The sequence below is a fragment of the Crinia signifera genome, chromosome 7, assembly GCF_055691185.1.
Source record: "Crinia signifera chromosome 7, ASM5569118v1, whole genome shotgun sequence".
Taxonomy (NCBI): domain Eukaryota; kingdom Metazoa; phylum Chordata; class Amphibia; order Anura; family Myobatrachidae; genus Crinia; species Crinia signifera.
Genome location: NC_139223.1, coordinates 164200954 through 164213280, shown reverse-complemented (window position 1 = coordinate 164213280; position 12327 = coordinate 164200954). Strand labels below are relative to the sequence as shown.

Genomic DNA, 12327 nt, shown 5'->3' with positions numbered 1-12327 from the left:
TACTGGTCACCTCTCTCATGCTCTGCTCTGTAAACTAAAATCCAGTCTGGGGCTTTAGCATTATTACCTAGGCACTGGATGTGCGGGAAATAGAATAGGGTTATACTAGCCAGTATTAGCTGCTTATTGATATGTGTAATGTGTCTACGTGACGCGTGCTGTGTTTGTATAACTTTCTTCCATGTAGTAGATATTTTGCCACCGCCAAATTTGCAAATCACAATGGAGTAATGTCCGTGTACATTATATGCAATCTATATATCTCACAAGGTTTATTATTTAGAGTTTCTGAGAAACAGTTATTGTGTAATCCGTCAGAGCAATATACCAATAATTATATCCTTACATACATATGTCTGCCGCTCTATCACGTTACATACAATAAGCCCCCAATACATGACATGTTCTCACTCACCCATTATATGTCACCTGTACGCAGAGACCCAGGTCCAGGAGGATGAGCACTAGGCAGATGCTCCAGGTAAGATGCTTCATCCTTTATCTCTAAGCCTTGTCTTACAGAGTGCGGCGGCTGAGAACCTCCTGGGTCTGTGAGCTCTGTGCATATGTATTCAGTTATAAATCACTAACCTGACTGCCATAAAGATAATGTTATCTCTGCTATCTCTGTGCCAAATAGCTTTACAGGAGCATCATAAACCCAAGTGCTGCACCTAGTAGGTGTTATGTGGAGTGGCGGCCCTTCTACCTATCCATCATGCCCAACAATATGTATAGATATAACACATATGTGTGTGTTAAAGTCAGCCTCTACCACCTCTGATGGGAGGCTATTCCACTTATCCACTACCCTTTCTGTAAAGTATTTTTTCTTCAAATTTCCCCTGAACCTACCTCCCCCAGTGTCAGTGCATGTCCTCGTGTTCTATTACTTCTCTTGCTTTGGAGAATTTTTGCTCCTGTACCTTGGCAATGCCCTTGGTATATTTGAAAATATCATGTTCCCCTTTCCCTTCTCTGCCACAAATGATACATGTCATGATCTTTTTAGACCTACTGGGTAAGTTTTTTAATGTCGTCCATTTTAGTTGCCGATCTTTGTACTGTCTCTAATGTATTTATATCCTTCTGGAGACATGTCCTCCAGAACTGGGCAAAGTGTTCTAGACCAGTGGTTCCCAAACTGTGTGCCTAGGCACCCTGGGGTGCCTCAGGAACATTTCAGGGGTGCCTCGTGTTGGTGATTCAGGGGCAATGCAAATTATTTTTAGTCATTGTAATAGGCAAAACCAGTGCTTGTGGCTGTCAATCAAACTATGTGAACAAATATAAGTGAATCCTGTCCCTACCGACATAAATAAACCTAACGATGACCAGCACAATTTATTTAATTTAAAGTTTTATCTCTACATCTTGTCAATAAAACTTTATCCTAGAGGTGCCGTGAATTTTTTTGTTTAATACTCTGGGGTGCTGTGATTCAAAAAGTTTGGTAACCACTGCTCTAGAAATCAATGTAGTTTGACATTTATCATTTTATATCTTTCTCCATAATATGTCTTTTGGTGATATAATATACACTCAGTGACAAGCACAGGATGCATAGGTGTCAAGTTTAAAATTTTTTAATAAAAAATACAGAGCGAGTTACCATGCCTGCAACGTGGCAAGTGCAGCGAGCCCGCAAGGGGCTTAGTTGCGCTCAGCATGCTGTCTGGGTCCGGCCAGTCGGGATCCCAACGTCGGGATAATGACTGATAATGACTGTCGGGATCCCGACTGTCGGACTCCTATACCACACCCCATCAGGAGACAGGGAATGAGAAACAGGGAATGACTGGGGGTGGGTTGGCTCTTGCTTGGGGGAGAGCCAGGCAGCTTGTGATTACAATTGTGGAGCCTGCTCTTCATGCTGTCGGCGCCGCTGATGCCTGTCAGTGTGACAGGCTAAATCAGCAGTTGCCGGTAGCTGCATACAGCACCAATCATAACGCTGGGTGGGCTGACTGCGGGTGCATTATATTCAGACTTAAAATAAAAATAGAATTGACAGTGGGTCAGGGGGTAAGTGGTACTACGTACCTGCAACATATTTCTTACAGGTACTCCGTGCCACGCCGTACCCCCTTACTTGCAAACACTGTGCTCAGCCCAACCCAATGGCAAGAGGAGATGTCATACTGTACATAGCGGTGGTGTAATCACTTAGCGGAGCTGAAGAGCACTGACTCATTAGATACTCATTAATGCAATTTGATTAGTCTCCATTCCTAGCACCCTTCTGTCAGCTGAATAACAGTCCAAGGAGCATGAAGGTGGAGCTGTACTAATCTATGTGCCCATGGGTTATGTTTATTTCGATGACCGGCATTTTTTGTATCACCATTTGGAACCAGGAACAATGTGCTTGAAAATGACTTTTGCCTCTATATCTATTCCTCTGTATCTATTCCTCATCTTCCATTTTATACAGTAGGCACTACTTCTAGATGATCTAAAGAATTCATATTATTGTAATAAACTCAGCATAGTGGATCATGGTCAGGTGAGTTCTGGGAGCTACAATCAGTATCTTGGTAACCAGTCAGCTGTGCAGATTAGGTCTCATTGTTCTGGGCTTTGTTTTGACTTCTGATTGCTGAAGCTGGAGTTAGAATATTTATTGGTTCGTTGACTGGCGCTGGTTGGATGTTCGGAATTCTCCCCGGACTGTGTTGTGTTGATGAGCAGTTCTGTTTTGTTGAAAAACCAACACACCCAAACTTAGGGCATCCAACAGGAGTCCAGGTTCTGATCACTTTTAAAGAGCTGAGTGGACCAAGTCCCAATTTGGTTCTGCCCTCAAGTTCAAAACTCGGATTTGAAACTAGATCTCGGGATTTGAATTGCATGTAAGTCCCTCCCTTTTCATTTCAGTTGTCATTTCACTCAGGAGTGGAAGGGGAGGTGGCTAAACTTGACTAGAAATCAATGTTATCAGTACTATAGGAACAAAAACTGGTCCAAATTGCACAATTTAACTGTTTTCATATTTTTTTGTACATTTTTAAAGAAACACAGATCTGGGGGCATATGTGATACGATCTGATTTTGCCAGAGATACAGGGTGTTGGGTGATCTTGGATGTTTTTATAAAGCGGCAATTATTTACAATGCAATACCTACCTGATCTATCTAGGATTCTGAGAAAGACGCTGATAAAAAGTAGAGGTGGGGAGACAAGTTAATCCTGAGGATACGCTGTAATGTGTAAGGAACGCCTAATCAAAGCACACTCTTGGCTGTGAGAGAGACCTGACATTGGGAGAAACCATTGTGTGTCTTATTGCATGGCCTTATAAAACATGAGAGAATGATACTACCTACCAAGCTGTTCTACATTGGTTGAGCCAGCTGTGTCATCCATTCATCTGTGCTTTGTTTAGCTGTGAGAGAGCTGAAGAAGGGAGATTTATTTTAAATTCTGTTTTGGGCTGAGAGAGAGCCCTAATATCGGGACAAATTATAATAACTAGGGCAAGATGTATCAAGCTTCACAAAGTGATAAAATGGAGAGTGATAAACAGCCAGCCAATCAGCTCCTACCTGTCAGGTTACAAGCTGTGTTTAAAAAATGTCAGGTAGGAGCTCATTGGCTGGCTGTTTATCACTCTCCGTTTTATCACTTTGTGAAGCTTGATACATCTGGCCCCTAATCACATAAAATACTGAATGTCTGCCTTTGTTGTAGTAATGATATAAAAAGTTTGGTTTCATGCAGTTTTTCATATAATTTTATTGCATTTTATTGTGTATATCTGTACTGTAATTTTCTCTTCTTGAGACCAGATGATCATAAGTACATGTCTTTTATGAATGTGTTGAAAATGTATTTTTTTTAATAAATAATTGTTTCCAAAGCCCTGCTAACTGTTTGTGTTGTCTTTGGTTTTAAGGTGAAGGGGCTGAGTACCCCTGGGAGCAGCTGCATATTGGTTGTGATTGTGAATCAGCACATTTTTCTTGCTCTTGTTGACCTGCCTGATTTGCTTTGTCAACGATTGCTGCTTAAAAACAAAAAGTTGTGCACCTTGGCAAACTCAGACCCTGATACATATGCCCCATGAAATCGAACCCAGTACACTTGTTATTGTTTTAACAAAATCAAAACCAGACAATGACTTAGAATCAAAATCAAAACCGGAGGGTCTGCGCATTTCTCTAGTTGTAATCAGTGCGGTCCTGTATTATAGAGTTGCAGACATAGTTAGCTGATCTGCAATGCTTACCAAACTCCATCTACCTATATAATATGGAAAACCGCTTTCAGGGCCGGTGCTAGGGTGTCCGTTGCCCTCCTGCAAACCATAAATTTTGCGCCCTTTCATGTTGCCATTGCAACAAGCTGCAGCCCAATTGTGGAGCGTATGCAACATGCGATCCTATGGAAGATCTCGGGTACATTTACATGTATGCATACACCATCTCAGTGCTGTGTCCGCAAAATGTTGCAGGCACTAAAGGTGCCCATACATGCTGCGAGAATCACATACGTTATGGGCTAGATCGCATCGCACGGCATGCATGCAATGTGTGCGCGATGCGATCCGAAAGCAGTACAAAAAGTATGTGCAGCACATACTTTTTGTACTTTGCGATGCGATGTGATGACCACAGGAGCGCACATCACATCGCACGCTGCTATGGCCACCTTTAGGCACATAAGCCAGCCCATTATTTAAAAAGTGTCTAAATTAAAATTAAAAAATCTACAATTATAAACATGTATAATAAAAGACTCACTGTTCTTTTGCTCTTCAACTCTTGTGCAGTCCCTCCTCTTCTATCTGCGTAGGCAGGATGCTGAGGACGCCATTACACCCCTCTCGTGACTGAGGGGGAAAGGAGGGGAGAGAAGGAAGAGATGGAAGAAGAGGGGAGGAGATAGAGGGGCCGAAGTGTTGAGGACTGTCAGTGGCACTGGCACAGCACACTGAGAAGAGGGAAGGAAGGGGGGGCGGCGCTGCTGGCTGTTCGTCGTTTGATTGACAGCTGACAATGAGCAATGGGCAGGGGGCGGATCCAGACATGACATGTCTTCCAGGCATTCATAGACAGCGCTACATGCCTCAGCGCAAGTGTCCGTGAGGAAGAGGTGGCAGGTCGCAGGAGGAGGACATTGTGTGCGTGGTGCAGGGAGCTGCTCAGCTTCTCCATACTGCCGCCCGCTGTCAGACAGGCACTGCAGGCGGTGTGCAGGCTGTGTGCACTCGCGGTGCAGGGAGCAGCTCTTTAGACAGGCACTGCGGGAGGCAGTGACAGTGAGGGCTGAGGCCACTGGCGTAACTAAGCCACCGCAGCCCCCGCCATGGCGGGGAGGCGCAGAGTAACTATGGGCGCCTGGGGGGCTGCGGGGCTATAGTTACATGCTGCGCTGCTGCCCGGCCGCATCTGCGGTCACTGCCCGTCACTCGCTCCCGGCGCCGGCTCCTGCTGATAATGAAAAGTGACACTTAGAAAATGGCTGCCCCCGTATTGCAGACAGTTTTGGCAGCCATTTTCTAAGAGTCACTTTTCATTATCAGCAGGAGCCGGCGCCGGGAGCGAGTGACAGGACAGTGACGCAGATGCGGCCGGGCAGCAGCGCAGCGGTGACTGAGGGAGACAGTGACCGGCAGGTATGAGAATGGGGGGGGGGGGGGTATATTTATACACAATATACATTTAACTCTCATCTGTCCTCAGCTACTGAATCTGCCATTCATTTCACCCATCAATCAATCCATACATCTTCTTTTATTCTGCACAATATACTTCAAACTAGGGATTGCCACCAAAATCTTAACCATCGATAGTCTCCACTGGTGGTGCAATCAGTGCTTTGAACCCAATAGACCATGTTGGATCAGGATAAGATGAAAGGCAAGTCATATACCCTTAACACCACATACAAATATAAGTATTGTAGTGGTGCCAATAAAATCTATACATATCCAGCAGTCGGTGGAACCAGGAGGTAGCCAATGTTAGACAACATCGGCCTTGGAATCACTCGGTGCAGAGGACATGGACTGATGACAAGTAGAACATCCCAATGATACTGTATAAGGGAGGGACATGTTTTTGTTTTAATGTACTTAATATACAAAAAATTGTGAGAGCTATTTGTGGTTTGGGGGTTTTATGTTAATAAATCAGGCGGGTTGTAGATGACCCAAGATTGTGCCAAATTGAGGGGACACTATTTTATCTGATACAAGATGGGGGGAGATGTGAGATTTAGATCCCATATCTAAATACTTTTTTGTGTGTACTGTTTCCATTCTAGACTTGGGATCACCAGACAATAGTTACTAAGGGGGACGTTGTTTGAAAGAGAATACTCTATTATTTTTAAGACAGATGTTTATGCGTGGGCCATTATGGGGGTGATAGATCCCATCTATGGAAAACTATTTTTTTTTTTTCAATCATTCTGGGTGACATTATCTCAGGATAAGGGGATCACATCATCTGCATTTACAGATGTATTTATTGGAGTGATAGGGCTCTTAATATATGGAATGTGTACATTTTCTGTAACATGGGGTAACAAATCCTGGGAATCACAAGTGATCATTAGCCAATACTTTGGGAATCTAACATGTTGAACAGGACATTGTCTATATTTAGCCAAGTTGGGGGAGATCTTTTCCCATGCCTGGACTACATTATTTTCCTGTTGCGTAGAGGGTTAGGTCTGGTGATCTCTATGATCAACAAACATAATTAAGTTTTATGAGTTGTCTTGGACTTAAATCCGATAATAACTAGACCATACTATGATTTATTGGGCAGTAGTACTGTATGTTTCTACAGCCATACATACAATTACATACATTATCAGGATGGAGTAGAACATGCAGATCACCAACTGGTGATGTATGAAGGTGGAGGTACAAATAAAAGCGGAGCAGGGTGGCTTAGTAGCAGCTATGCTCAGGATGTCACAGGGTCTCCAGAAGCTTAAGTGGAGCACAGTAACAATATGGCATGTGCATGAGCAGAACTCTAAAGGGTTAAAGAGCTGATGCTTCCATAATGGAGTATCATGGAAACTGCGAAGCCTCACTCTCCGTATCTCAACATGTTTTAAGTGCACTATGATTAGTAGATGGGGGTAGTCAGTCACTGAATGGTCTAGAGGTTTAGGAGGTTGATTAAGGAACTAGATAATCTGTCTAAAGCTGAGTGTTTTTTGTGAACTACTGACAGTTGGCAGGTGGGGAAAACCTTGATTGAGAGATGGAGTTCCAGGTGCAGCCAGAAAAAATGTCCTGTAACTGTTGGGTGAAGATTATTTATTAACATTTCCTGCTCTAACACCAGCATAATTCATTGTGCTTTACAATTGGAAGTATGCAGAGCATAGATCTTGAGGTGGCGCCACCACTAGACAGCTTTAGGCAATTGGAGGCACCACATGCTGTTAAGCTCTTTGGAATAGACGAGAAGCAGGGAAGAAACATAGCTGCCCACAGGGAAGAAACAGTGGAACACTCCAGTCAACCAGCCCTCACCTGATCCTGCTCTGACACCCACCGTGGTCTCCCACAGCTCCTATCCTGGTGGGTGAGTGCTTTATACAGAAGACAGCTGGGACATTAATCTTATATTTATGGCCACTGTTGCAGTAATCTTATATTTATGGCCACTGTTGCATGCACACCCGCCAGCCAGTGCTGCCCGTACCAGACACTGACACCGGTGACTGGCTGCTGCTGCCTGCCTGCCCACCCATCCACACAAATTCCAGCCAGGGGGGCCTTTAATGATCCTGACTTCCAGCTTTCATGTTATAAGTATTTTCACTGATACTTACCTCTGCTACCTTCCCCTTAGGTCATGTTTCCTGCTTGTTCCTTTAGAACAGATTCACAGTCACCGCCATTTTGGAGCATGTCAGCTGACTGCAATACTCCAGTTAGAGTCCTCCTCACTTCAGCTGACACCAGCAACCAATTAGAGACCTGCAACTCCTACCTAAGCCTGCATTGGTCATTTATTCAAGGCCAGAGCAACAAGACTCTTCCCTGAGAGATAACCTGCAACCCAAGCTTACACCAAGCTTTTAGGCATCCCAGCCCCAAAGTGTAGTTCTATGATTCCCTGGTACCTCTGAATGCTTATTCGCTGAATTATCATCTATGAAGCCAGCTGATACAGCTTCAGATACAGTAAGGGTATTATAGATGCGTTACTCTGCTCTTTTCCCTGAGCTGCTCTGAATGGTTCATCTCACAGAAAAGAACTGGTTCTTTGTACAGCTCAACTGCTGCTAAACCCCCAACTGGCGGTGTCAGTCCTCGTTCTCCATCCATGCAAGCAGCTACAGTGTGTGAGGAGTTATGACACAGGCTTCTTTCAAAATTGTCTCCAGTACAGTGTGCTGACTTAGGGTGGGAAGGACATTTTGTGGAAAAATTACTTCTGCGAGCGGAGACAGAAATGCGGCGCAGACTGGTGCCACGCCGCCACCAATCTCTGATTGGATTGGTGAATGATTAAGTGGTGTGCAGTCCCATGACTGTGTGACTCATCAGTGAACAGTGAGTGGCGGTTCCTCGCTGCAGAAACTGCTGCTCAATTTTCATGGTCCATTTAGAAGAACCGGCTCTTCCAGCCGGCTCACTTGTGAGTTACCCATCTCTAGAAGGTTTGTTGAAAATTGTTGAATTCAGTAACCTGCTGAGCTCACTAAGTTCCTGCTCTGTAATATACACAACCATAGCCTGTGTTCCAAACGGATTCAGTATTGAATCCTGGCGGTCGGGATCCCGGCGTTCAGAATCCCGACACCGGAATCCCGACAGCCGAAATGCCGACAAGGGGGGGACGTGGATCGCCCCCCCCTTGCGGGCTCGCTGCGCTCGCCAAGCAGCGGGCCCGGTGCCTCGCTACGCTCGGCACACTAATTTTTTCTCCCTCCAGGGGTGTCGTGGACACCCACGGAGGGAGAATGTGTCAGCATTTCGGCGGTCGGCATTTCGGCGGTCGGGATTCTGAACGCCGGGATCCCGACCGCCGGGATTGTAACTGCATCCCTTCCAAACTGCTCAATCTCTCTTTTGGCTAATTATCTACCAGAGAATTTATCTGTGTCATCAGCCTGCAAGATCTTGATTGCAGTGCTTATCACAGATCTTCCAGCAATTACTGCTACAATGCATTTCCCAATCTGCAGCTGAGATCATGGAACCTGGTGTGTTGTTAACGCCTGAATTCCCAGCAAGTATTCATCTACATATCCAGCCATTGTATCAGTGCCCAGCAGTATGAAGTCTGTCTACCATTACTCTGCCATCTCGCCAGTTCTTTTTTTAGACTCAACTATATAAGTCAGATTAAAGTCTAACACTGCTTTTAGGGCCCTATTCGGATCCATACACAGGGCTGCGAATTCGCAGCCCTGCCGATTACCGAAAGACCATGCATGCGCATGGTCTGCTGTGCGCATGCGTGGAATTCCCTTGGGAACAGATGTGAAGGATAGCCTTTGCTGGCTGCTCGCAAGGTGATTGATAGGCACCCAGGTGTTCCACGGCCCCTTAGACTATATTTAATCCATTCTCCTAACCCCAGGTCTCTGCCACCCTAATAATGAAACAGTGTCCTGTCCCCTGATGCAACTCTCCTTATTTACCATGTACTTGTCCTACATGCCTTGTACTGTGTCCTTATGTTTTCTATATGCAGTGGTGGAGGAGGGGGGCTGCCGCGATGTGGGTCCCCCCCTTCGCTGCCACTGCCATGCTCCCCACTGCCAGTCCCCGCCACCAGTCCCCCTATGTGCAGTAACTTTATACATACTGCACATGCGCTGGCCCAAGCCTCCATGGGCTGCCTTTGCAGCAGCCTCCGGAGGCTTAATCAGGTTCCAGACTCTGGCACATGCAGTCCGCGATACAAATTTTGGCGGCTGCACCCCATTTGTGCACAGAGAGGCATTCCAGAGTAAGGGAACACCTCCCAATTAGACTGCCTTGAACTGGCAGGCCAGACTTCCAATAGGAAGTCACTGCCAGTCACCGCCAGTCACTGCCAGGAAGTCACTGCCAGTCACAAAGGCAGAGAAAAGTGGCGGATTTTACCTGGGCTGCAGCCCTGCAGCCCATAGGTAAAAACTGCCACTGTATATATGTATTCTGCTAGGCGCTGTGGAACCCTTATGGCACCAAATAAATGATAATAATAATAAAAATAATAATGACACACAATACTTGTTCACATGTTACACAACATAATAATAAATAATAATAATCATGACACATCTAATGACATTTTACACCAAGTATAAGTCACTTTATTACTTTAAACTACTGTTTTGATCAACACCTTTTTACTCATTTGTTATTTTTATTAATTGTATAAGATTTTTTTCTTATATTAATTGGACACTCAATTTACTTACGCTATTTACATTTCTGAGATCTCAGTACTGCATGGTCTCATCACACTTCCCTTTAAAAACTGTGATTTTCTTCTTTTATGCACATATTTTTCTTTCTCATCACACACAGATTTTCCAATTTTTCCAATTTAATATATTTTATCACCACAAATCTAATTAATTCTTTAATGCATGCAATTATTACATATATATATATATATATATATATATATATATATATATATATATATATATATATATATATATATATATATATATATGGCTAAATATTCCTCACCTCTTAGATGAAGTACCACCAGTGACCACTAGAGGCCGCTAGATGGACCAAATTACTCCTTACCAGAAAGTGAAACCAAACTGATATGTTTCAAACTTCCTGGGTATGTACAGAGGGAGCTGTGAGGACAGAGACTGGAGGTAGGGATTTTAACCAGTATATTAATAATGTATTACATTTACCCAAGGAATCTATGATAGTTATTTATTGAACAAAAATTATTATGGGGCTGATTCTGAAATGGAATCAATTGGGCCCCCAAATATCCACCTCTGCTGTAAATCCTGCATCCTAATGTGCAAGGGCTGGGACACCCACTGTCAGTGGCCACTCCTCTCTGCATCTCCCCTCCTGTGTTAGATGCATTTCATACATTAGTTTGATTTTATATAACACTGTCCTGCAATTTAAAGAAATAAAATCCCAAACTTTTTTTAAGTTAAAACTTGTGTATTTAATTTCTTTTGTAGGTAGAAGAATATAATATATCACAAGAGTAGTTTTTATATCACACAATAATGTGTTATATTTTCCAAAGTTTCACATGTATCTGATACAGCTGATTTTGTAAGTTAAAAAACTTCAAATAGGGGAGGAGCCACACCAACTGCCACCATCCGCCATTCCAAACTAGCTCACCGGCCTTTGTTGTTGCTACCTTATTTGAATTTTGAACTGTTCTGCAGCCCAACTTCTGGATCTGCCACAGCTCCTAGCCCCTGACTGCTTGTCCAACTCTCCTTGGCTTAATTTCATTGCGTGACATCCAGCTACCAACTACGGCTCCTCACCGTTGCTAAAGAGCGTGCTGCCCTTGAATCCAGCTTACAGCTTTTTGCAGCCTGTGATTGGGTATCTGATTGATAGCTCCAGAGCCGTAACTAGTTATAAGTGAGCAGTGCATCATAGTGCCGAGTGCCAGTGAGCGAGACACTATGAGAGGTACAGTTTTCCGCACTTACATCCTACAACAGGCAGAAGGTCCAACATTAACTTGATCAAAAAAGGTCGTAAAAGGTTTGATTTCATGTTATAACTGCTGCTGTTTGTATTGCAATAATTATTCAGAAGCACATTCCTTTTTTTGCTAGTTGCGTAGTCTCACAAAGTTAAATTTTGACATTACTTCGGTCAAGGGCCGACGTTTCGGTCTGCCTTCAGATCTCCCTTAAGGCCACCACTATCTCCTCCTAAAGTGCATATACCTTGAGGAAGGTCTGAAGGCAGACCGAAACGTCAGCCCTTGGCCCACTGTCATGCACTGAGCACTTTATATCTGACTGTTATGGTGGAGTGATCCCATAAATATGAAAATTGATATTGAGATATATATCTCAATATCAATTTTCATATTTACAAATGAAAACCATACAGTTCAGGTGCGCACCTAGGGGTTGAGTTCCAGTTGCCCATGAATTCTGTTATGTCGGCATCACCTTACCGCAGCCTGCAATATGCAGTAGCGCTAAGCGGTCTCACCAGACTCTTGCAGACCAATGGCCACAGTGACTTCATAGGGCTATCAGAAAAGGCCAGGAGCCACCCAGTCTGCGGGGACCTTAATCTCTGCCCAATGGTCCATTTCTAAATTTTGTGCACAAAACTATTGATGACTAGAATAATTTAGTATTATGCAATATTTCTTAAATAAATTATTTGC

The 12327-nt window shown here is 43.9% G+C and overlaps 1 protein-coding gene across 1 annotated transcript in view; it reads right to left on the bottom strand.

Annotated features, from left to right (window-relative positions):
• LOC146021264 (carboxypeptidase O-like) overlaps window positions 1-12327 on the bottom strand; it is a 47350-nt gene that overhangs the window by 8330 nt on the left and 26693 nt on the right. Inside the window, exon 11 of the mRNA XM_083155058.1 lies at window positions 8623-8689. Coding sequence (XP_083011184.1) covers window positions 8623-8689 — 67 coding nt within the window. The remainder of the gene's footprint in view (window positions 1-8622; window positions 8690-12327) is intronic.